At 37.9% G+C, this 26,936-nt stretch overlaps 2 protein-coding genes across 7 annotated transcripts in view; one reads left to right on the top strand and one right to left on the bottom strand.

Moving 5' to 3' along the window:
* Positions 1-7,587, bottom strand: part of DNAAF6 (dynein axonemal assembly factor 6) — a 49,946-nt gene extending 42,359 nt beyond the window's left edge. Inside the window, exons 1-2 of one of the 2 annotated variants that reach the window (XM_070365866.1) lie at positions 7,444-7,587; positions 550-690 (exon numbers count right to left, since the gene is read on the bottom strand). In XM_070365866.1, the coding sequence (XP_070221967.1) occupies positions 550-687 (138 nt within the window). In that variant the 5' untranslated portion in view covers positions 688-690; positions 7,444-7,587. The remainder of the gene's footprint in view (positions 1-549; positions 691-7,443) is intronic. The other variant, XM_070365867.1, reaches the window with a different exon arrangement.
* Positions 7,588-7,678: 91 nt separating this feature from the next.
* NUP62CL (nucleoporin 62 C-terminal like) overlaps positions 7,679-26,936 on the top strand; it is a 102,769-nt gene continuing 83,511 nt past the window's right edge. For 2 of the 5 annotated variants that reach the window (XR_011463208.1, XM_070365865.1), the window contains exon 1: positions 7,681-7,829. The gene's annotated coding sequence lies outside the window, so the exon portion shown is untranslated. Of the gene's footprint in view, positions 7,830-19,984; positions 20,068-26,936 lie in introns of all 5 variants that reach the window. The other 3 variants (XR_011463206.1, XR_011463205.1, XM_070365864.1) reach the window with 3 other exon arrangements.

Genomic DNA, 26,936 nt, shown 5'->3' with positions numbered 1-26,936 from the left:
TGACCCCAAATGCTATTTGGCTAACTAGATTCTGCAGCTCTATCTGAGCATACAGCTGGAAACCAATTTTAATAGGCCGAAGCTAGTTTGTCCCATTATTTGGCTCAAAATATTTTCTGTTCTGCTTTCATGTGTAGACAAATCAAAAAAATTAAGGGTTTGGGGGGTTTAATTAATACTGCCTAATTAAAATTATTTGTTTTATAGAAATATTGTCTAGGCTTAAAAATCCTAGCTACCACTCTTTGCATTGGTTGTCAAGCATTCTCTGGCCATAAATATAAATGACAAACATTTTGAAATGTGGCTATTGCTACCATAGTTACAGAACTATTTTCCTATTCAGTGTTCAGGTAGTTTAGAAAAAATATAATTATGTTTGCTAGAAAGGTACTAGAGGTTATACTCTCATGCATAATGAGCCCTGCAACCTCCTGTGAATATATTAGATGACACAGCCCTGCTCTCACAGCAAGGTTGGAACAAGTTGTTCAAATACAGTTTCATGACTTAGTGTGATCAGAACTAATTCATCTGTAAGTATACAACCACCTGTCCGGACTCAAAGTCATCCTCTTCAGGATAGAGTAGCTTAGAGAGAGCCTGTAATGCGGAAACGGAAGAAATTGTTTCAAAGTCCATATTTTCTGTTTCCATATTTTCATTTTCTGCATTTTCAGATTCCATATTCTGAGGAAGAAGATAATCAGAAAGAGGTTTTTAGTTTTCTATTTTATTTAAGACATGAAGATTTTTCTAAATTGTCCTATCTCCCTTCTTTCCCTGGGTCACTCCATGATCTCTTATTCCTCCTTGAAAATCCTTGTAAACTCCTTCAAATATATATATTGTGCTGATTCACAGAGACTCACAGACTCACAGGGCATCAAGTAGACAGAAGTATTCAGCTTGCTTTATTAAAACTTCATGCTTAATCTAACAAGCATTTCTTGAGCACCTACCTAGTGGTTCTCAGGTTTTAGAGTGCTTAAGAATCACTGGGGAGTTAACTAAAACTGCACATTCTTAAACTCTACCTCTAGAGAAAAGGTATGTCAGTGTCATGTAGAAAGTACATCATTATTTAGAAATGAACTTATGTAGACTACCTTTTTACCTTGTCTCTTTTACGCTAAGTTGTATATTCTATTTAGTGAACTGAAAAGGATGTTTGCTGGGGTGAATGTCTCAAGGAAAGTTACTCATTTCACACTTTTGCCTCAGGCAGCCCTGTACTTTCTGTTATTTAAAATTTTAATCAACCCTTGATGATGCCTCGCATTATATGGCTGTTTGAGGCCTCTAGTGAGTTGGTTCATTAACTTTAGTGAAAGTTTATGGAAACATATTTGTTTTCTCTTGATTATAATAGTGATACTATGTATGTCTATTGTGGAAATTTTAGGAAATAATACATTAAAAGTAGAAATAAGAAAATCACAAATACCTGTACTCCTACCAACCAGACATCAGTCTTTCAAAATACTCTCTACCATTGTATTTAGAGTAGGAGTTCAGGATTTTTAAAAATCTCGAAAGTGTCAGACTCTAATGAAAAACCTGAATAAAGACTGTAGAATTAGGCTTATTATTAGTGATTTGGGCATAAATATAATAGGAATCTTTTCTACACTTCTGCTGATATTTTTCAAACATTATTCCATAAAATTAATTGATAGGAAAAATTTCTTTAGCACTTATATTAAATGATCCATTAAAATGTTTCCATTGTGCACAGAAAAGTAATATAAAAGGATTCTCAAAAGAGTGCTGGTACAATCTCCTGTCAAAATCAACTGCATGTAATGGCAGTTTACAAATCTATTGTTTTACTCTTGTGTTTTACCATTATTATGACTTTCCTTTGTAAAAGAAAAACTGATCTGAATACTTATTGGAGATGTCAAGGGTATGAAACAAATGTTAAATAACTCTGTACATCTAGCATAGAGGCAAGTATATCACAGTGGTTAAGGGTAAGGGCTCTGGAGTCATGCTGCCTAGGTATGTATCTATCATTTACTTCCTACTCTGTGACTCTGGACACATCATTTAATCTCTCTATACCTCATTTTCCTTATCTATAAAATGGGAATGATAATAGTGCTACTTCATAGGGTTGTTACAAGCATTAAGTAGCTTAATACACATAAAAGAGCCAGGAAAAGTGCCTGGCACATAGCAAGTACTCAACACATGTTAGCTATTATTGGTTCTTTAAAATTTTAATTTTGCTGGGCATGAATATCATTTCTAATAATGATGTCAAATAACTTAATGATAAAACTCATTACCCTGAAAACTCATTAAATTGGAAAAGGTGAAATAAGAGGCAATAAAACAATCTTCTCTCACAGTATGGTCTGGTAGTCTGCTATGGAAATGAATAATTGACACATTAAATTAATGAAGAGGCTCCTGTTTATATTTTTAAAGTCCTAGCTGATTATGTGTTCATTAAATATTTACTTAACATTAAAAGCAAAAAGTTTACTGAAACATTTTCTACCTTAGACAATGAAAGAGAAAAATGGATCCAGATATCAGATGCAATGATATAAGTGGCATTTTGAGTTGAGATTGTACAATGAGACTTTTAAAAAACAAATATAGCAGAAAGTGCTTTATTATTCCAGCATTATCTACCTCACAGTATTGTTGTGATGGCTATATTATGCAATGTGGGTGAAAGAGTTTGCTAAAATATGAAAAGCTTTCTAAAAATATCATTATTATTTGGTACATAGTGCCAGAACCACAGGTACACAATGATGAAGACTGCTAGAGATCAATGGTGGGCTGGTGAGAGAGGAAGAAACTGGAACCAGTAGAGCTAACGCAGAAGAAGGGCATTCAGAAGTCCCAAATACAGCATCTGAGATAGCAATCAGAACTTCTATTCATGCATACTCATCAGCTTGACAGTGACATGGCAGCGAGAGTTTCAGGACATGAACACTGTTTCAGCAGAAAGGTTGAATAGCCATGGTTACAGCGAGGTCTATTTAGGTAAAGCAGGACCCTGGTCCACAGGTAGGGGTACAGGAGGCAGGGTGGGGTTCTTGAGGTGGGAGTTGGCAGCCAGAGAAAGGTTCAGAATATGGTAAGGTTCAACATCACAGCTAGAAAAGAGAAGAGGAACCAGAGACTCCATCAGAGGCTTTCTAATGTCCCAGGAGAGGTTATGAAAGAAGGCTGCGGTTCATTAGGTACATTGGATACTGTATTTAGGAAAAGCAGATTAATTCTAAATGCACATCAGTGGGGAAGTACCTCTGGCCTTGTTCTCATTTGGTGAGAGACAGAGCAGTGTGGGCAATGGGAAGCTACACCTGGAAGCTGAGTGTCTTCAGTAACTAGAGCCGGCATGTAGTCAGCAGTTGGTGAATACTGAACAAAGCATGATTAAATTCATACAAAAGTTGATTTCCTAGTCATCTTGGAAGGTTATACATTGATGGAAATTATGCTATCAATACTCAAAATATTTTGGAATTGCCTTCATATGTATCACCAAAAAAACAGGTGTTGCTATGGTATCACTCAGTTTGATTACACATCAGATTTGTCTCCAAGTGATTTCTAGCTATATCTAGATATCACATCTACTTTCAAACTATGAAGATCTGATATTTGAGGATATTCAAAAGAATGAGCTACAAGCCTTAAGGCGATTCTAAAAGAGTAGTTTCAAAAGTAATTTGAACAATAACAACAGCATTATAATAAGTGGATAGTCTCCCAAAGTGACTGCTTTGGAGGGAATACCACTCCTTGGGATGTAATACAAATCACAATAATTTATAATAATGCTCTTTATATCTGAAGTATATTAGGAATCAGACTTCTTAAATTTCAAATCATGCTGGCATAGAATGGCATAGATTCATACTTAGATAGATTGAAGTAGAAATATCAAAATAAAGTTGGTATGCCAGCAAAAATAATTTTTACCATAGCAACTATAACAATCACCTATAAGCACAAAATAATAAACCATGACAAGCTTCTTGATATTGTATTCCAACAAACAAAAGAATCAGCAATATTAATCAAAGAACAAAGTCTCTAAAGAGAAAAACAAGAATTTGAATTGTTAGAAAACTATATTCTAAGTTCAATGGAAATGAAGATTCTACTAGCTTTTTTAGAAGTCTAACAAATCAAGAATAATTCATTAAACTATTAAAAACTTATTGTAATTCATTTGATATAAATAGATCACATTGGAAAAATCAGAGCAAGATGCCTTTTTATGAGTTATGCACTGTTATTTATTTGTAGGACTATCTTTTATTTGTAAATTTCATATAAAATTCATTTTGAGCCTGGCAATCAAGGACCTTCAGGATATAACCCCAGCCTAATTTTCTGCCTTTGCCTCCTATTATTCTCCTACATGTAATCTGCATTCTGCTAAAAACTGAACTTCTAATTAAACATACCCTATAATCTCCTGCCTTTGTACTTTGGAATGTATTCTTCCTTTTGCTTACAGTAGTTGAGAGCATAGTGATTTTTCTGGCATGCCACTTAAACAGTCCAGGAATAAATTTAAGGCCAGTTTAAGCACGAATTTCATTTTAAAAATATATTGCTAAATGTTTTCTTTGAAGTTTGGTTATATAGAAAATAAATTTTCTAGACCTCCCCCCCTTTTGTTTTCTCTCACTCGCTTTTCAGAGAAGGCAATGGCACCCTACTCCAGTACTCTTGCCTGGAAAATCCCATGGACCGAGGAGCCTGGTGGGCTGCAGTCCATGCGGTCGTGAAGAGTCGGACACAACTGAGCGACTTCACTTTCACTTTTCACTTTCATGCATTGGAGAAGGAAACGGCAACTCACTCCAGTATTCTTGCCTGGAGAATCCCAGGGACGCAGAGCCTGGTGGGCTGCGGTCTATGGGGTCGCACAGAGTCGGACACGACTGAAGCGACTTAAGCAGCTGAAGCAGCAATAGTAGCACTCTCTTTTGTTGGCCAGTTCCAGTGGCAGAGTTTTCTAGACAATACCTTTCATTTTTCCCATATCAACTTGAAACCTTAGGGCCTTCACAGGTAATGGGGGGGATCTCTCTTGGTACTAGCCACAGTGAGCTAAAGGGGCAAATGCTTCAGGATAAGCTCTTTAACCAAAATATTGGAGCCATTTAGGGACTGCTGCTGCTGCTGCTAAGTTGCTTCAGTCGTGTCTGACTCTGTGCGACCCCAGAGACGGCAGCCCATCAGGCTCCCCCATCCCTGGGATTCTCCAGGCAAGAACACTGGAGTGGGTTGCCATTTCCTTCTCCAATGCATGAAAGTGAAAAGTGAAAGTGAAGTCACTCAGGTTGTCTACTTGAAAGTTACACAGTCATGTCCGACTCCTAGCGACCCCATGGACTGCAGTCTACCAGGCGCCTCCGTCCATGGGATTTTCCAGGCAAGAGTACTGGAGTGGGGTGCCATTGCCTTCTCCGATTTAGGGACTAAACAAGATAAAATAGGATTACTCCAGACTCATAGTACTGAAACAATAATATCAATAACTTGAGATTAAGTCAGACTGTAGTTAAGAGGGCTGGGGTCATGCTTCCTTTTTATTTTTACCTTTTATTTCTTTTTATTTTTACAGTGTCAATAGGAATGGCTCTCTGACTTGAACTAATTGGAGGAAAGTCTAGGTTAAATTGGTGAAAACTCTGAACTACACACTATTCAAAAAGAAATGATATCTTATTGATTCAAGTTTATATAGCAAATAAAATTAGAGTAATAAACACTTATCAAATATTATCATTTGGGAACTTGTTTAATAGGTAAACACATATCCCCATGTAGAGTGCTGTTTACAGCTGAATGATTTGAAAGCATTAAAAATTCATTTACTCTCAAAATTAGCATATCTTCTGCAACTTTATTTACACAGTGCCTTATTTAACAATTCCTGTATTAAAATTCTTCCAAAAACACAAAAGTAAACATCATCGCTGCCTATGTCTGAGTTAAACTATAATGTACTGGTTAACTGGGTTGTTTTTTTTTTTTTCCTTTCATTTTTGACAACTATACACTTCAATGCTTCCCTATTTTTGTTTTCCTTCTTTTTTGGCTGCACCATGCTTGTGCATGCTTTAGGAACTTCCCAACCAGTGATGGAACTGGTGACCCCTTCAGTGAGAGCATGGAATCTTAACCACTGAACGACCAGGGAAGTCCCTCCCTGACTATTAAAACTACTTCATTTTGACTTTGTTTTTAAAATACCAAGAATAATTTTCTTATTTTAGGTCTCTAACTTTCACTGCCATCAAGTGTACTAAGTCGTAAGTAACTAAGGGGACTTAACAGAGTTTTAATTACAATTTTAAAATATTTAATGGAGGATGATTTTTGAAAGTACCTGGGATATTTCATAAACATAAAGGTCAAGAAATGAGCTGCTTGATTTAGCATTTCCTATATCCATTATTTTTTATTTTAGCCAAACTTAATACACTTGCCAATAATTTTTGTTCTTTCTGTCCCATTCCCATACTTCATCTTTATCTGAAAAGTTGAGATGGCTCATTGTCCTTTAGTACTTTTAAATTTTCTCCCCAAGTCAACAGGTCTGTTTTATTCATTTCTTCAGGAAATAGACTCTATTCTGAATCAAAGCTCTTAGGAGAAATGACCCCTAACTCTAGGCTCAAATTCTATTCTTTACCCTCACTCAGATTTTATTTTTTGTCACAGTCTGTTTTTACCTTTTGATGCGACCAGTTCAACAACAATATAATGCTATCTCAATCAGCCCTTGGTGAGTAGCAGGTTTGGTAGGTACAAGTAGTCTTTTACACACCACGCTCCAGACCTCCAAGTGCCGTCTGACTGCTTCTCACTCAACTGATCTGACCAACATTCGTCAGAGCTCTCAGGCCACAGCGTTCACATTCCCTCACAAAGGGCATTGTCCACGTAGCAAGGGACAGTCTGAACAGCAAAATATCCCCTAAAAATATATCACAACCAAGCATGCTGGTCCAAGATAAATCATGCCTATACGTATAAAACAAAAAGTACACTGGCTGCTCCAACTTGGAGCACCCAGATCTACATACAAGGAAAAAGTTTTCACTCTCAAATTAGCGATACAACCATTAAGTGCGTGTGAGTGTCTAAAGACATGGGTAAGGCGTCACAGGCTCATTTTGGCCTTCTGACATTCAAGAAGCATCCATCCCTTGTCTAGTAAAACTGGCTCATATCACTCACATTCTAATACACTGAGTTTTGTTAAAGCTGAATCCTGCTTCTAGCAAGGCTGGGGGCATTTAGAACAAGACTGTTCTATCTGCAACTTGTGGCGTTTGCGGGGTATCTCTCAGAGCCATTAGTATTTAGAGGCCTCCCTAGTTTCTCGGATAGCTAAAGTATCTGAGGACCCCTTCTTTTCCCCTCCTAAGGGTCAGGTTTCCTCACCTGTGTCACTTTTGGGGTGACTCTCTTGGCTCCGAAAATAAACTGCGGAGAGCTCTGCGTCGCTCTGTTGCCTGGGTAACAACTTTGTTTCCCAACTCCCCCAACCCCCACCTCCGGGTTCCCGCTTGACTTTGCTGGCCAATCATGGAGGAGTCTTCTTTGACCCCCTCATGGGAATCAACCAATCGGAGCCCGTGCCTGTTGGGGTCTGTAGCCGCCCTTTCTAATTAACTAGGTCTACCCCTTTAAGCGTCGGTCTCAGTGAGCGTCGCTCCAGAGGGAACGCGCCCACTGCGGAGACCGGTTTTTTCCGGCCCCAGAAGGCCCCGACCCCGCCTCTCTCGCTGTCTCGGCCGCTTCACGATTTACTTCGAAGTGCCACCAGGGTAAGTTTGCGGGGTTTCGTTTGTTACGGGCATCAGCCAGTTCCCTCTTTACTTTTTTCCTGAGCGTGAATTCTAGGTCGGACTGTTTGTTCTCCCGCCGATCTGGAGCAGGGGGATGGAACGGTGGGCTCGGTGGCCCGGGGGTTGAGATTTTGCTGCGGCTTCGCTCGCGCTCTCCACGCCCCCTTTCTGCCCGGTGTTAGAGACGCGTGTTGTGATAACATCCTGATTTAAACCGTTTGTGTGTATGTGATGGCACCCCACTCCAGTACTCTTGCCTGGAAAATCCCATGGACGGAGGAGCCTGGTAGGCTGCAGTCCATGGGGTCGCTAAGGGTCGGACACGACTGAGCGACTTCCCTTTCACTTTTCACTTTCATGCATTGGAGAAGGAAATGGAACCCACTCCAGTGTTCTTGCCTGGAGAATCCCAGGGATGGCAGAGCCTGGCCCGCGGCCGTCTATGGGGTCGCACAGAGTCGGACACGACTGCAGCGACTTAGCAGCAGCAGCAGTGTGTATGTGTGTGTAGGGTGGGATCGCGTTCCCCCCACCTCCGCTCTCGTGGTGTGCAAGCCTTCGGGATCCGGAGCCCCAATGGGGAGCGCCTCTTCTGCTGCTGTGAGGCTACTAGAGGGCAGGAGCTACGTGTTGGTCCCACTCCCAGGAACGTCGCCGGACTCTGTGCCCTGCGTTTCCCGCCTTGGAATGGAGAAACGCAGGCATTCCGTGGGTTTGTCATTGCTTGACTATCCGAGTGTTTGCCCTTCGTCTAGAAGTTCCGTTGTGACCCTCGTTTCTCCAGAATCCTGTGGTTTGTTTGGCTTAATAAATATTTGGAGTGTTCAGAACTGACCGGCTATGTTCGCTAGTGGGTCGCTTCATACAGTATTTGTGTGTTGTAAGTGAGGAGAAATAGGGCGGCTTTAATGGATGGTTACTGTTGGTTTTCCAGGGCTTGGAATTCAGTTATAAATTAACTAAATTGTTTTTCTTCTTTCTGCTCTCTGGTAAATAGTAAAGCTTGAGTAATTTGTCTATTCTACTTGTTATTAGCACAGAAAACAAAAAGCGAACGTAGAACATTTAAGTTTTGCCTAACTTTTGGCTTTTTGGCCAAGTTACCTATGCCGTAATTCCCTTTATTACTGTAGGTGATCAGAGTTGAAGTGTATTAAATATTATGTCTCTCAGGTACTTGTGGAGCTTAAGTTATGTAAGCTATGCTGTCTCTTCTTTCTTGATTGCTTTTATCTTTCTTGTTCTCCCGCCGACCTGGAGCAGGGGGACTGAAGGGTATAGGCTCGGTGGCCTGGGGGCTGAGGAGATTTTGCTGTGGTTTCTTTTTTTTTTTTATTATTATTTTTTTAATTTAAATTTATTACTTTACAATATTGTATTGGTTTTGCCATACATCAACATGAATCAGCCACGAGTGTACAGGTGTTCCCAATCCTGAACCCCTCTTCCACCTCCCTCCGTGTACCATCCCTCTGGGTCATCCCAGTGCACCAGCCCAGAGCATCCTGTATCCTGCATCGAACCTTGACTGGAGATTCGTTTCTTATAAGATATTATACATGTTTCAATGCCATTCTCCCAAATAATACCACCCTCACCCTCTCCCACAGTCCAAAAGACTGTTCTATACATCTGTGTCTCTTTTGCTGTCTCGCATACAGGGTTATTGTTACCATCTTTCTAAATTCCATATATATGCGTTAGTATAGTGTATTGGTGTTTTTATTTCTGGCTTACTTCACTCTGTATAATAGGCTCCAGTTTCATCCACCTCATTAGAACTGATTCAAATGTATTCTTTTTAATGGCTGAGTAATACTCCATTGTGTATATGTACTACAGCTTCCTTATCCATTCATCTGCTGATGGGCATCTAGGTTGCTTCATGTCCTGGCTATTATAAACAGTGCTGCGATGAACATTGAGGTACACGAGTCTCTTTCAGTTCTGGTTTCCTTGGTATGTATGCCCAGAAGTGGGATTTCTGGGTCATAAGGCAGTTCTATTTCCAGTTTTTTAAGGAGTCTCCACACTGTTCTCCATAGTGGCTGTACTAGTTTGCATTCCCACCAACAGTGTAAGAGGGTTCCCTTTTCTCCACACCCTCTCCAGCATTTATTGCTTGTAGACTTTTGGATCACAGCGATTCTGACTGGCATGAAATGGTGCCTCATTGTGGTTTTGATTTGCATTTCTCTGATAATGAGTGATGTTGAGCATCTTTTCATGTGTTTGTTAGCCATCTGTATGTCTTCTCTGGAGAAATGTCTATTTAGTTCTTTGGCCCATTTTTTGATTGGGTTGTTTATTTTTCAGGAATTGAGCTGCAGGAGTTGCTTGTATATTTTTGAGATTAGTTGTTTGTCAGTTGCTTCATTTGCTATTATTTTCTCCCATTCTGAAGGCTGTCTTTTCACCTTGCTTATAGTTTCCTTTGTTGTGGAGAAGCTTTGAAGTTTAATTAGGTCCCATTTGTTGATTTTTGCTTTTATTTCCAGTATTCTGGGAGGTGGGTCATAGAGGATCCTGCTGTGATGTATGTCGGAGAGTGTTTTGCCTATATTCTCCTCTAGGAGTTTTATAGTTTCTGGTCTTACGTTTAGATCTTTAATCCATTTTGAGTTTATTTTTGTGTATGGTGTTAGAAAGTGTTCTAGTTTCATTCTTTTACAAGTGGTTGACCAGTTTTCCCAGCGCCACTTGTTAAAGAGATTGTCTTTAATCCATTGTATATTCTTGCCTCCATTGTCAAAGATAAGGTGTCCATAGATGTGTGGGTTTATCTCTGGGCTTTCTATTTTGTTCCGTTGATCCATATTTCTGTCTTTGTGCCAGTACCATACTGTCTTGATGACTGTGGGTTTGTAGTAGAGCCTGAAGTCAGGCAGGTTGATTCCTCTAGTTCCATTCTTCTTTCTCAAGATTGCTTTGGCTATTCGAGGTTTTTTGTATTTCCATACAAATTGTGAAATCATTTGTTCTAGCTGTGTGAAAAATACTGTTGGTAGCTTGATAGGGATTGCATTGAATCTATAAATTGCTTTGGGTAGTATACTCATTTTCACTATATTGATTCTTCTGATCCATGAACAGGGTATATCTCTCCATCTATTAGTGTCCTCTTTGATTTCTTTCACCAGTGTTTTATAGTTTTCTATATATAGGTCTTTAGTTTCTTTAGGTAGATATATTCCTAAATATTTTATTCTTTTCATTGCAATGGTGAATGGAATTGTTTCCTTAATTTCTTTTTCTATTTTCTCATTATTAGTGTATAGGAATTCAAGGGATTTCTGTGTGTTGATTTTATATCCTGCCACTTTACTATATTCATTGATAAGCTCTAGTAATTTTCTGGTGGAGTCTTTAGGGTTTTCTATGTAGAGGATCATGTCATCTGCAAACAGTGAGTTTTACTTCTTGTTTTCCAATCTGGATTCCTTTTATTTCTTTTTCTTCTCTGATTGCTGTGGCCAAAACTATGTTGGATAGTAGTGGTGAGAGTAGGCACCTTTGTCTTGTTCCTGACTTTAGGGGAAATGCTTTCAATTTTTCACCATTGAGGATAATATTTGCTGTGGGTTTGTCATATATAACTTTTATTATGTTGAGGTATGTTCCTTCTATTCCTGCTTTCTGGAGAGATTTTATCATAAATGGATGTTGAATTTTGTCAAAGGCTTTGTCTGCATCTATTGAGATACTCATATGGCTTTTATTTTTCGATTTGTTAATGCGGTGTATTACATTGATTGATTTGCAGATATTGAAGAATCCTTGTATCCCTGGGATAAAGCCCACTTGGTCATGGTGTATTACCTTTTTAATATGTTGTTGAATTCTGATTGCTAGAATTTTGCTAAGGATTTTTGCATCTATGTTCATCAGTGATATTGGCCTGTAGTTTTCTTTTTTTGTGGCATCTTTGTCAGGTTTTGGTATTAGGGTGATGATGGCCTCATAGAATGAGTTTGGAAGTTTACCTTCGTCTGCAATTTTCTGGTAGAGTTTGAGTAGAATAGGTATTAGCTCGTCTCTAAATTTTTGGTAGAATTCAGCTGTGAAGCTGACTGGACCTGGGCTTTTGTTTGCTGGAAGATTTCTGATTACAGTTTCAATTTCCATGCTTGTGATGGGTCTGTTAATATTTTCTATTTCTTGCTGATTCAGTTTTGGAAAGTTGTACTTTTCTAAGAATTTGTCCATTTCTTCCACGTTGTCCATTTTATTGGCATAAAATTGCTTATAGTAGTCTCTTATGATCCTTTGTATTTCTGTGTTGTCTGTTGTGATCTCTCCATTTTCATTTCTAATTTTATTGATATAATTTTTCTCCCTTTTTTTCTTGATAAGTCTGGCTAATGGTTTGTCAATTTTATTTATCCTTTCAAAGAACCAGCTTTTGACTTTGTTGATTTTTGCTATGGTTTCTTTTGTTTCTTTTGCATTTATTTCTGCCCTAATTTTTAAGATTTCTTTCCTTCTACTAACCCTGGGGTTCTTCATTTCTTCCTTTTCTAGTTGCTTTAGGTGTAGAGTTAGGTTATTTATTTGACTTTTTTCTTGTTTCTTGAGGTATGCCTGTATTGCTATGAACTTTCCCCTTATCACTGCTTTTACAGTTGCTGCGGTTTCACTCGCTCTCCCCATGCCCCCTTTCTGCCTGGTGTTAACAGACGTGTGTTGTGGAATTCTGGAAAATTCTCTGAAACTTCCAATTTTATATGTGTGTGTGTGTATATATATATATATGTGTGTGTGTGTGTGTATATATATATATATATAATATGTATATTTAAATGTGGACCACTACCCACTAATGAATTGTCATTCACACTTTGAAAACTCTGGTCTTAGATCATTGGTTTTCAAACGTGTGTGTGTTTAGGAATTATTTAAGATGTTTGTTACAAATGCAGGTTTCCCTAGCTTACTACAGGAACTGGTTCTGTCCCTCTGTGGTGGGCTCCCCCCAAAGGTTCATATAACAAATATAAAGTGCTGGGCAAGGTACTAGATGCACAAATATTTAACAAATAATAGTTTTCTTCTTGGGAAACAAATGCTATTTATGTTTAGGGCTATAACTGTCTCTTCATTTTGCCCCTGCAAGGTTGAATCCATCAGTTCAGTTCAGTCGCTCAGTTGTGTCCAAGTCTTTGCTACCCCATGGACTACAGCTGCCAGGCTTCCCTGTCCATCACCAACTCCCAGAACTTGGAAATAATTCAAATTCATGTCCATCCAGTCGGTGATGCCATGCATCTATCTCATCCTCTGCCGTCCCCTTTTCCTCCCACCCTCAATCTTTCCCAGCATCAGGGTCTTTTCAAATGAGTCAGTTCTTCCCATCAAGTGGCAAAAGTATTGGAGTTTCAGCTTCAGCATCAGTCCTTCCAATGAATATTCAGGACTGCTTTCCTTTAGGATTGACTGGTTTGATCTCCTTGCAGCCCAAGGGACTCTCAAGAGTCTCTCCAACACCACAGTTCAAAAGCATCAATTCTTTGGCGCTCAACTTTCTTTGTAGTCCAACTCTCACATCCATACGTGACTACTGGAAAAACCATAGCTTTGACTAGACAGACCTTTCTTGGCAAAGTAATGTGTCTGCTTTTAAATATGCTGTCTAGGTTGGTCATAACTTTCCTTCCAAGGAGTAAGCATCTTTTAATTTCATGGCTGCAATCACCACCTGCAATGATTTTGGAACCTCAAAAAACAAAGTCTCTCACTGTTTCCATTGTTTCCCCATCTACTTGCCATGAAGTCATGGGACTGGATGCCATGATCTGAGTTTTCTGAACGTTGAGTTTTAAGCCAACTTTTTCACTCTCCCTTTTCACTTTCATCAAGAGGCTCTTTCGTTCTTCTTCACTTTCTGCCATAAGGGTGGTGTCATCTGCATATCTGAGGTTATTGATATTTCTCCCAGCAATCTTGATTCCAGTTTGTGCTTCTTCCAGCCCAGCATTTCTCATGATGTACTCTGAGTATAAGTTAAATAAGCAGGGTGACAATATACAGCCTTGATGTACTTCTTTCCCAATTTGGAACTGGTCTGTTGTTCCATGTCCAGTTCTAACTGTTACTTCTTGACCTGCATACAGATTTCTCAGGAGGCAGGTCAGGTGGTCTGGTATTCCCATCTCTTGAAGAATTTCCCACAGTTTGTTGTGATCTACACAGTCAATGGCTTTGGCATAGCTAATAAAGCAGAAGTATATGTTTTTCTGGAACTCTCTTGCTTTTTCAGTGATCCAACGGGTGTTGGCAGTTTGATCTCTGGTTCCTCTGCCTTTTCTAAGTCTAGCTTGAACATTTGAAGTTCACAGTTCATGTAATGTTGAAGCCTGGCTTGGAGAATTTTGAGCATTACTTTGCTAGCGTGTGAGATGAGTGCAATTGTGCGGTAGTTTGAGCATTCTTTGGCATTGCCTTTCTTTCTGGCTTTGACTGCTAGTTTGATCTTAAAGTAGGGAAACTTGAGAGATCCGAAAGATAAAAAAGACAACTAAACGTTTCTGTGAGTTATAGGTGTGACAAAGGGATATAGTTTAGCTAATTGTAATTCTTTTATAATATATAAACTGTTCTGAAACACTAATTAAATAATTTATTAAACCAGAATTAAAAGAAATTAAAGACGAAAGATTTCCCTCAATTCTGTTACCAAGATAGAACTGATATTTCTGTTTCTCTCCTATTTTATCCAAATGTATTGATTTTTTTTGCATGACCTTAATCCCTGTTTATACAATGCTTTGTTCCTTTTATTTAATACAGTTCTGGGAATTTTTTCTGTATTGTTTATAGTCCTCATGTTTTTCATTATTGATGGCACCTTGATATTCCATAAAGTGAGATGTCCATAATTTACTCAGCCTAACTAAACCAACAACAGAAGATTTAGTTCTGATTATTCCATGTTATTGATAACACTGTAAAGTCTTGACTATTTAAAATCATTTGTATAGCTTTTACCTTCCATACACTCAAGAGGAATCCTAACAGGAAGGCCAGTGATCTGGACCTGAGCTGTGAGTTTTTGCCCCGTTGGATGTATGGATTTGCCCATCTATGTTTCTATGTGCTGGAGCAGCGGTTATCAACCAGGATATTCATTTTACGTATGAGTTAGGTTGAATATATTTTTAAACTAATAAATATGGACATTTTTAAAAGGATACACTTTAAGAAAATATATGAATCAAAGCAGATTCAAGTGCCATAATAACAGTCATGGTGATTAGCTTTCTTTTTGAATATCTTTTCCAAAGATTATATGAGTGTGTATTCATTTGTAATTTAAATTTTTATAAAGGAAGCAATTAAGTTGACTGGGAGAATAAAATCTGTAATTGTCTGTATTAACACATTCCCCGTTTTCAAAGCATACGAACTGTCTTGTTTTCTGTCATTCTAAAACATTAACTAGCCACTCTTTCTAAAGTTGTAAAATATTTCAAACAAAAAAGTACAGGCTGTTATACATTATCATCCATGTACTACCAAAGATTTAGCAAGTGTTAACCTTTTGCTATATTTTCATTAGGTACTGTTTTTTTTAAAGAACCAAGCATTACACTAAAATTAAACATAAAGCTAAAACACTACTTCTTTGTACCCCTTCCCAGCCACATTTCCTTCCCATCCCAGAGATATTTGTCCTTCTGAAGTTATTAAATATTTTTCCTTGTTTTTAAGTGCTCTCAAATATAGATGACCCATAATTGATTTGTAATATATTGTTTTGTATGTCCTTTAACATTTACAAAAACAGTCTACTGTATTTACTCTTCTGCAACTTTTTTAAGGTCAACATTGTTTTTGAGATTTATCTGATATTTATCAGTTTATATTGATAAATGTAGATAAAGTTAGTAATCTGGGGGTAAGATAGATTGGTAGATTGGGATTGACTTATACACACACTACTATATATAAAAGATAACAAGAACCTATTCTCTATATAGCACAGGGAACTCTATTTGGTGCTCTGTAATGACCTGTATCAGAGAAGGCAATGGCACCCCACTCCAGTACTCTTGCCTGGAAAATCCCATGGATGGAGGAGCCTGGTAGGCTCCAGTCCATGGGGTCTCTAAGAGTTAGACACGACTGAGCGACTTCACTTTCACTTTTCACTTTCCTGCATTGGAGAAGGAAATGGCAACCCACTCCAGTGTTCTTGCCTGGAGAATCCCAGGGACGGGGGGCCTGGTGGGCTGCTGTCTATGGGGTCGCACAGAGTCGGACACGACTGAGCAACTTCACTTTCACTTTCACTAATGACCTGTGTAGGGTTCCCAGGTGGTGCTAGTGGTAAATAACTCGCAGGTTTGATCCCTGGGTTGGGAAGATTACCTGGAGGAGGGCATGGCAATACACTCCAGTATTCTTGCCTGGGAAATCCCATGGACAGAGGAGCCTGGCAGGATACAGTCTGTAGCATCGCAAAGAGTTGGATACCACTGAAGTGACTTAGCTCGCAATGACCTATATGGGAAAGAAATCTGAAAGAGTGTGGATATATATACACTATAATCATGTATAATTGATTCACTTTGCTATACAACAGAAACTAACACAACATTGTTAATCAACTATATGCCAATAAAAATTAATTAAATAAAAATTTTAAATTATATAACGTATATAAACTCACATAAATACTAAAATGTGAAGTGGTTTTTTATTTTTCAAACAGTTATTTCCATAACACAAAATATTCAAAAATGCTATCTTGCCATTTAATATGTACAATCTTCATAGGCTTCTCCCAGTGAAGTTATTGCACAATCCAGGAATAAAGCTTAAAACAGAAAATCACTTAGGAGTAATAAAATCTAAATTAACTAAAAAAACACTTAGTTATTTTTATTACTGTAAGGTAGTCTTTATATAACTATGCCACTTAAAAATTCCACTGTTGTTGTTAGACATTTAGGTTGTTTCAGGTATACAAATGTTCATGTAAATCATACAAATATTGTATGATTCCACTAAAAGAGGTCCCTAAAATAGGCAAATTCATAGAGACAGAAAGTAAAATAGAGGTTACCAGGGGCTGGAGGAGTGGGCAATAGGGAGTTATTGTTCAATTGGTGCAAAGTTTCTGTTTGCAGTGATAAAAAAGTTCTTAAATAGGTAGTGGTGATGGTTGAGCAATGTTGTGAATGTATTAATACTTAATACCACTGAATTGTATACTTAAAAATGGTTAAAAGGGTAAATTTTACATTATGTATATTTTGCCACAATAAAAAGTTACAAACATAAGAATTACACTTATTTTTTGGAGACATGTACTCTATGACTTGTTTTTTGTGGAGTAAAGCCCTGAGAAAAGTGAAATGTATTTTAAAAATAAACAAATTAAGTTGTATTAGCCAGATCTGTTTTTCCTGGTAAAATCAAATTTTTTGAAATCTTTAGATAATGCTTGTGAAATCTTTACACAATGCTTGTGTAAGATTTTTATGAATACTGTACTTCAGAAGTCTCCAGTTTTTTTTTTGGTTCTTTTTGCTTTTTTCCCTCTAAGGTTTTGTGGGAGGATACTTCTGAAAGTGAGTAGGCCTTTGAGGCTGTATTTTGCATTAGAATACCATTCCTCTTTCATTTCTTGGACTAGTTTTCTCCGGTGATTTACTTTCCTTTCTCCTCCCCTCTCCCCCAACCCTGTTCTTTCATTGCTGCCCCCGCCCCATACTCTGCCAGTGCCTCCCCCAAGCTCTGCCCTTTTGGATCCCTCTGCCTTCTTTCCACTTAGCCCAGCCTTCTCTTTGGGTTTCTCCACTCTCCACTCTCGTCCTCTCTTGAGTACCACCCCCATCCCCCCACCCTCCCCCACTCCTGCATCCTTCTCAGCTCCTCCCAGATTTCCCCTCTCTTGAGTCCTTCTGCTCACCCTCCCCTTTGATCCCATCTCTGGTCTTTTCCAATTTTGTAACTGCTGAAAATAAGACCTGTTTTATGGAAAGTTACAGTCTTCTGAGGTGTCAGACTTGTAATATTTGGAAAGTTTGGTCTTAATTTGGGGATTTGAAAAACTCTTTCTAGTCCTTCCCTTCAAGGGGGCTTCCCTTGTGCCTCAGCTGGTAAAGAAACCGCCTGCAATGCGGGAGACCTGGGTTTGATCCCTGGGTTGGGAAGATCTCCTGGAGAAGGGAAAGGCTACCACTCCAGTATTCTGACCTGGAGAATTCCATGGACTGTGTAGTCCATGGGGTTGCAGAGAGTTGGACATGATTGAGCAGCTTTCACTCACTTCTAGCCCTTAAAATAAGATTCAGACATTATGGCCTTGACAAGTTAAAGTAAAAAGGAAGAGAAAAGCACTTAATGTGAATGATAATTAATGTGTTACATTGCTTAAGATGTTTAATATGAACTGAAATCATTTTCAGTAGCTCTATATTTTAGTTTGGCATAAAGTACAAATGATCACCATTAGAAGTTTGACCCCTTCCTATTTCCTTTACAGTGGCTGTATCGATCTCACCTCTCCCTATCCATTTCTCTTTGGGGACTCAAACATTTAGGATAAAATATTGGTAACTCAGTTTATACTTCCAGAGTTGGCATCAATGACTGTCAGTGCAAATAAGGACCTGCTGTACTTTGAGGCTTCAATTTTCCTAGTTTCTTCTTTAGTTCCATTTCTGTAAGGCTTTTCTTGGTGGAACAAGAGGTTTCTTCAGTGATTTTGTACTTTTCCTTTGCTTCTCTGCGTTTCTCCTTAGTTTGATAATTAATGATATGTTAAGGAACTGTATGTATCATCAGAAGTGACTATTTATAGGAATGGTTTTATAACATGACTAATCACATTGCATGAATTTTCAGACCAGATCATTTAGTCATGATGTTCTTGAGAAGGTGAAGTGAATTCATGACACTTAATGGTTATCAAGTAACTAGGCATTTTAGGGAGAATACTGTCTCCAAAGATTTGCTTCCAAGAAGGTGGGGAAGTTTTTAAATCAGTTACAGGGCTGAACTTTTATACTAGTCACGTCTTGACAGTCATTTCTCAAAGTAATGTAGGGAAATAATGGCATGAGTGATCCCCCCAAATCATTTGTACTTTGTGAGACAGACGCCTGTAAACATTTATGCTGAAATGGCTTATAATAGGTACCCAGACTTGAACTTACTTTGAATCTGCCCTTTGAGAATCAAATTTATCTTCCTAATCTGTGTTACTTAAACTAATATCACAGTGAAAGTATTATGTCCAATTCCTTCACTTGCTACTTGTTTGACCTTCAGAAAGTGATTTAGTATCTTAGAGCCTCAGTTTCTTCAGCTATAATATGGAGATCAAAATAGTTTGTTGTAGGTAATTCAAAGATGAGGAATTTTAGATTCAATAAGTGATTTTGTCATTTTCCTTTTATATAAGAGATTCAAGAACTTAAGAGATAAAAATGGTGTATCCTGAAATGACCTACCATTATTTACTGATCCTCAGTCAGATTTCTTACTACCCAAAAGACTCCCGGGATCTATAAATGACGATTGATAGTATACAGAGAAGATAATTTGCATGCTGATAAATGAGATAGTCATGTAGTAATATTTTTAAATTGTAATTTGAAATGCAATTTATGTTCACTCTCTGGGCCAGCTCAGAGAGTGTTCAGTAAATATCCCTGATTGACTAATGCTTCACTGATAGTGAGGAGAACCCCAGCATTATATTTTGGAAAACTTTCGTATAGCACTTTGCATTAGACAAGACAATATATGTGGAGGGCCCTTTGTAAACTTATTTTTAAGAAAACATTTTGGTTTCTTACTTAGTGGAATTGCCAGAATTTTAGAGGTGATTAAACTGAGATTCTAATGCATTTAAATGACTAGCATGGTCAGATAAGCAGTGTTACTCAGTTGTGTCTGACTCTTTGTAATCCCATGGACTGTAGCCTGCCAGGCTTCTCCTCTCCATGGAATTCTCCAGGCAAGAATACTGGAGTGGGTTGCCGTTCCCTTCTCCAGGGGATCTTCCCAACCCAGGGATCAAACCCGGGTCTCCTGCATTGCAGGCAGATTCTTTACTGTCTGAGCCACCAGAGAAGCCCTACGATAGGCAGTAACACTCATTGAATTGTTTTCTTCCTATCCAGGTATTTAATTAATTAATTGGACTACCAGACAAGGATCATCTGCCCATTTCCAGGAGCCTTTCCAGGGAGCTCTGGTGATTTCTGTATGCCTAGTGATTTTTCTGCAGAAGTCCTTTGCATGTATGAGAGTGTGTGTGTGTGTGGCGGGGGGCGGGGGTGTGTGTAAAGGACTCAGTTGAGTCGTTTACCACTTATCATTTCTTTATTTGAACATGTGTGCTTGCATTAAGGCATCCAGGGTGGAACTGTAAGCTGAGTTCAACATAAAAAGCTGTAGTTTTATGAACTTTAGGCTCCTACTCAGACAGTGTGGATAAGGAGAGAGCTTTGAAGAGGAATAGAAGTTGGCTAGAGGAACTCAACACTGAAAAAGACTCATAGCCCACTCATAGCCACATAAAGGGAGTACAGACTTGTTTTCCATTTTTTTTTATTAAAGCATTGATATGCAGAGAGAAGCTGAAGTGTGCTAAGATCTTTTTTGTTAAAAATGATATAGAATACTCATTAATTTCAGGTTTTGTTAGAAGAACATAAATTTAAACATGTTAAAATAAATAATTCAAGAGAAACTCATACAAATAAATATACTTAGAATATGTAACTTTTCCAAAGTATGGGGAAAATGAAGGAATACAGAAAATTTCATCAATCCAATTATGCAGAAAAAGATAAAAGATAATCAGTTCAGTTCAGTCGCTCAGTCATACCCAACTCTTTGTGACCCCATGAATCACAGCACGCCAGGCCTCCCTGTCTATCACCAACTCCCAGAGTTAACTGAGACTCACGTCCATCGAGTCAGTGATGCCATTCAGCCATCTCATCCTCTGTCGTCCCCTTCTCCTCTTGCCCCCAATCCCTCCCAGCATCAGTCTTTTCCAATGAGTCAACTCTTCACATGAGGTGGCCAAAGTACTGGAGGTTCAGCTTTAGCATCATTCCTTCCAAGAAATCCTAGGGCTGATCTCCTTCAGAATGGACTGGTTGGATCTCCTTGCAGTCCAAGGGACTCTCAAGAGTCTTCTCCAACACCACAGTTCAAAAGCATCAATTCTTCAGCACTCAGCTTTCTTCACAGTCCAACTCTCACATCCATACATGACCACTGGAAAAACCATAGCCTTGACTAGACGGACCTTTGTTGTTGGCAAAGTAATGTCTTTGCTTTTTAATATGCTATCTAGGTTGGTCATAACTTTTCTTCCAAGGAGTAAGCGTCTTTTAATTTCATGGCTGCAGTCACCATCTGCAGTAATTTTGGAGCCCAAAAAAATAAAGTCTGACACTGTTTCCACTGTTTCCCCATCTATTTCCCATGAAGTGATGGGACCAGATGCCGTGATCTTCGTTTTCTGAATGTTGAGCTTTAAGCCAACTTTTTCACTCTCCTCTTTCACTCTCATCAAGAGGCTTTTTAGTTCCTCTTCACTTTCTGCCATAAGGGTGGTGTCATCTGCATATCTGAAGTTATTGATATTTCTCCTGGCAATCTTGATTCCAGCTTGTGGTTCTTCCAGCCCAGTGTTTCTCATGATGTACTCTGCATATAAGTTGAATAAGCACGGTGACAATATACAGCCTTGACAGACTCCTTTTCCTATTTGGAACCAGTCTGTTGTTCCATGTCCAGTTCTAACTGTTGCTTCCTGACCTGCATATAGGTTTCTCAAGAAGCAGGTCAAGTGGTCTGGTATTCCCATCTCTTTCAGAATTTTCCACAGTTTATTGTGATCCACACAGTCAAAGGCTTTGGCATAGTCAATAAAGCAGAAATAGATGTTTATCTGAAACTCTCTTGCTTTTTCGATGATCCAGCGGATGTTAGCAATTTGATCTCTGGTTGCTCTGCCTTTTCTAAAACCAGCTTGAACATCTGGAATTTCACGGTTCTATAATTCAAGCCACGTTGTAATGTGGCAAATAAATAAGACAAAATAGGGTGGACTAAATAAGTGTCAAGTTGTATCAGTAGTCATATAAATGTGAATAAATTAAACTCAGCTCATTAAATTTCAGTGTCTCTGTCTATTCTATTTGCTATGTTGTATTATCTTTTATCTTTTTCTGCATAATTGGATTGATGAAATTTTCTGTATTCCTTTATTTTTCCTATACTTGGGAAGTTACATATTCTAATAATATTTGTATGAGTTTCTCTTGAATTCTTTAACATGTTTAAGTTTATGTTCTTCTAACAAAGCCTGAAGTTAATGAGTATTCTATATCCTTTTTAACAAAAAAGACTTTATCACACTTCAGCTTTTCTCTGCATATCAATGTTTTAATTTAAAAAATGGAAAACAACTCTGTACTCCCTCTGGGTGGCTAAGAGTAGGAATATCTGTCTCTGTCAATGTTGAGTTCCTCTAGCCAACTTCTGTTTCTCCTCAAAGCTCTCTCCTTATCCACACTGCCTGACTAGAAGCGTAAAGCTGGCAAAACTACAGCTTTTTATGTGAAACTCAGCTTACATTTCCACCTTGGATGAGATTCTTAGACTATATTTTAGGGTCTCCAAGGTGCCTCAGTGGTAAAGAATCTATCTGCCAAGTAGGAGATGCAGGTTCAGTCTCTGGGTTGGGAAGATTCCCTGGAGAAGGAAATGGCAGCCCACTCCAGTATTCTTGCCTGGAAAATCCCCTGGACAGAGGAGGCTGGTGGACTATAGTCCATGGGATTGCAAAAGAGTTGGACATGACTTAGCGATTAAATGACAGCAAAAACAAAACTATATTTAAAAATTTTGAGCTTTGATATTTATAAAAAACACACTGAAAATGACTCAGAGAGATTGAAAACAAAATGATGGGAAAAGATACACTAGGCATATGCTGAACCAAAAGAAAAATGGTGAAGCAACATTAATGTCAGATGAAATACTGTTTAAGGCAATTTAGTATTAAACAGATACTTCACACTGATGAAAGAAGGGAATCTACCAAGAGACTATCGACCATGAATCTGTGGCCCTTACAACATAGTCTTGAAATATATAAAGCAAAAGCAATGGGATTATAAGGAGAAATTGACAATCTCTAATAATAATGAGAGACTTAAAACACTTTTGTCAGAAACTGGTTAAGCAAAATAGATTAAAAAAATTTTTTAAGTACAAAGATGTGACAGATATATGATCTAAATGAGATGGAAAGTAAATAATCTTTAACTCCAAATTCTTAATGACAAAGAGCCATTTTTAATCCAAAGGTGATTTTCATTTATTTTATTTTTCAAATTCCTAAGGAAGAAAAAATTTGAATGTACATGCTACATTAAATAGAGAAATTCTAATAAGGTAACTCTTAAATTACTTCCAAATGAAAAGAAAGTCCAGAAATGCAAGAGCACAGAAAAATTCCACCTTTTGGTGGCTACCAGAAGTTTTAATTTGACCTACAGTATCACATTGATGACAGTACCCAGTCTGAAAGGATCAGTTTCTATGACAGTATCAGAACAATGGTTTGACAACAGTAGTTTTTCTATCAGCATTTGTAATATTACCATATACTTGCATATCATAAATATGTATATATAATTATATAACATGATAATGTAATATTATGATTTATAACATAATGCCTATAATCTCAGGAGATTAGTACCTTTGGGAATAGAAGACTAAATCCATGAGGACTTGCCTGTCAGTCTAGTGGTTAAGACTACACTTTCAGTGCAACGTTTGATCTCTGGTCAGGGAACTAAGATCCCACATGCTGGCCAACAAAAGAGAAAAAAGAAAATACAGCAAGGGCCCTTATTCTGTACAGAATACCTTTCTTTCTATGCCTTTCAGGACTGAGTTATTACATCATTGAAATCACCCTTTGGAGCTCACATTTTAAAAGTTTTAAGATGTGTATGACATAAAAATAAGCATGTCATATTAACATATTTAGATAAATTTTGTCCCTCAGAGTTCCCCTTGGGTAGGTGTTCACTTGTAACACTAACACTACTCAAGATACTGTGTTTAATCAATTTTAAGAGGTACAGTTTTCCATATTTTAACATCTCTGAAATTGAAATGAGTCTTAATAATTGATAGTATCTTACAATCCCTTTTGGCTCGGTGGCAGTTGTGAATGTCATAGTTGTTTCCATATGTACATGTAATATCAGCACATTTAGGATCAAAATCTGCATAATGGGTGGCTTGAGTGAAAATCCCAGAGAAAATAGGCAATCGCCTGAAACTCCTAGAGACCAGTGGTTGTGGGGAGTCAATGGAGAAGATGGTTAATCAAGTTTAGTTATTGATTATGCTGAAGTGGGAGACAAAAGGAAGCTAGTCTACATACTGGCAAAGCTTACTTGAAAGCACAGCAAAAAATGGCTTTTAGTTCTCTTGTGAGTTCTTTTAAGAATTGCTGCAGCAACAATGCTCCTGGTGGCACAGAAGACCTCAAGAAATTTGAGTTGAAAATTGAATTCTGAATATTTTTCTTAATGTATGCACATTTGATTAAAATCTGTGTCTAAACTGAAAGAAGCTCTTTCAAAAAGTGTGGGAAAATGTAAATGATAAGAAATTGTGACAGGTTGGTATATTTTTTTCCTTTTTACTGGTGCATAAAGTAATGGGGCTCTTAAATTTGATGAAATATTTTTGATACTAATTTCTTAGAATAGCCTTTCAGAGCTATTGTGTAAAAATTGATTGTTAGTCACAACCCATTTTATAAATCTTGACTGAGATAAAGTTATAAGTACACAGTGATTTTATCCTTACATTTTAAAGGATATTTAGAGATATTATTTCATCTTCTTCTAACATTTATGTTTGCTAATGAAGAGCCTGCTGGCAACCTGGTTGTTACTCCTTATTAGGTAAGTGTTTTTTTCTCTTTAGTAACTTTTGGATTTTTTTTCTATACTTAATATTCTAGGGTTTCATTGTAAAGGCTGTGTGTGTGTATGGTGATGGGAGGGGTTACCTCCTTGCACTTGGTGGGTCTAAACGTGAGCACTCATTTTTCTTCAGTTTTAGCAAACTCATTTATTAACTCTGAATATTGTCTCTGCTATTCTGTTATTTTCCTTCTAATATTTCTTTCTGGATATATATTTGAACTTCTCTGTTATATTCTCATTATCTCTTTCTCTCTCTCTTCTTTCCCATCACTTTATCTGCCCTGTGTTCTGGCAGGTTTCTTCTGTTCTCTCTTCCTCTTTAATGTATTTTTCCTCTTCAGTTATGTCTAGTCTACTATTTAAACCTGTTCTTTGAGCCATTTTATTGCTAATACTGTAACCATTTCTTGGATATCTCCATGGTCCTTTTTCACATTCACTTGTTTGTTTTTATGGATATTATTTCTTTCTTGAGCTCCTTGAACACATAAAACATCTTAATATGCCATTCATATTGGTCTATTATCTCTAATTCCTTAGATGAGAATTTCCTCAATTTTCAGGTCTATAGACTACTTACTTAGATGTTTTATAGTCCTTTTTTGATATAAATTTATTTATTTTAATTGGAGGCTAATTATTTTACAATATTGTATTGGTTTTGCCATACATTGACATGAATCCGCCATGAGTGTACATGTGTTCCCCATCCTGACCCCCTCTCCCACCTCCCTCCCCATACCATCCCTCTGGGTCATCCCAGTGCATCAGCCCCAAGCATCCTGTATGATGCATCGAACCTGGACTGGCGATTTGTTTCACATATGATAATATACATGTTTCAATGCCATTCTCTGAAATCATCCCACCCTCGCCCTCTCCCACAGAGTCCAAAAGACTGTTCTATACATCTGTGTCTCTTTTGCTGTCTCACATACAGGGTTATCGTTACCATCTTTCTAAATTCCATATATATGCGTTAGTATACTGTATTGGTGTTTTTATTTCTGGCTTACTTCACTCTGTATAATCGGCTCCAGTTTCATCCACCTCATTAGAATTGATTCAAATGTATTCTTTTTAATGGCTGAGTAATACTCCATTGTGTATATGTACTACAGCTTCCTTATCCATTCATCTGCTGATGGGCATCTAGGTTGCTTCCATGTCCTGGCTATTATAAACAGTGCTGCGATTAACATTGGGGTACACGTGTCTCTTTCAGTTCTGGTTTCCTTGGTATGTATGCCCAGAAGTGGGATTTCTGGGTCATAAGGCAGTTCTATTTCCAGTTTTTTAAGGAGTCTCCACACTGTTCTCCATAGTGGCTGTACTAGTTTGCATTCCCACCAACAGTGTAAGAGGGTTCCCTTTTCTCCACACCCTCTCCAGCATTTATTGCTTATAGACTTTTGGATCACAGCGATTCTGACTGGCGTGAAATGGTGCCTCATTGTGGTTTTGATTTGCATTTCTCTGATAATGAGTGATGTTGAGCATCTTTTCATGTGTTTGTTAGCCATCTGTATGTCTTCTCTGGAGAAATGTCTATTTAGTTCTTTGGCCCATTTTTTGATTGGGTTGTTTATTTTTCAGGAATTGAGCTGCAGGAGTTGCTTGTATATTTTTGAGATTAGTTGTTTGTCAGTTGCTTCATTTGCTATTATTTTCTCCCATTCTGAAGGCTGTCTTTTCACCTTGCTTATAGTTTCCTTTGCTGTGTAGAAGCTTTGAAGTTTAATTAGGTCCCATTTGTTGATTTTTGCTTTTATTTCCAGTATTCTGGGAGGTGGGTCATAGAGGATCCTGCTGTGATGTATGTCGGAGAATGTTTTGCTTATGTTCTCCTCTAAGAGTTTTATAGTTTCTGGTCTTACATTTAGATCTTTAATCCATTTTGAGTTTATTTTTGTGTATGGTTTTAGAAAGTGTTCTAATTTCATTCTTTTACAAGTGGTTGACCAGTTTTCCCAGCATCACTTGTTAAAGAGATTGTTTTCTCTCCATTGTATATTCTTGCCTCCTTTGTCAAAGATAAGGTGGTCATAGGTGCGTGGATTTATCTCTGGGCTTTCTATTTTGTTCCATTGATCTA

This window comes from Bos mutus, chromosome X (genome assembly GCF_027580195.1).
Source record: "Bos mutus isolate GX-2022 chromosome X, NWIPB_WYAK_1.1, whole genome shotgun sequence".
Classification (NCBI taxonomy): domain Eukaryota; kingdom Metazoa; phylum Chordata; class Mammalia; order Artiodactyla; family Bovidae; genus Bos; species Bos mutus.
Note: the sequence above shows the minus strand (reverse complement) of the source record. Positions and strands in the feature narration are given on the sequence as shown.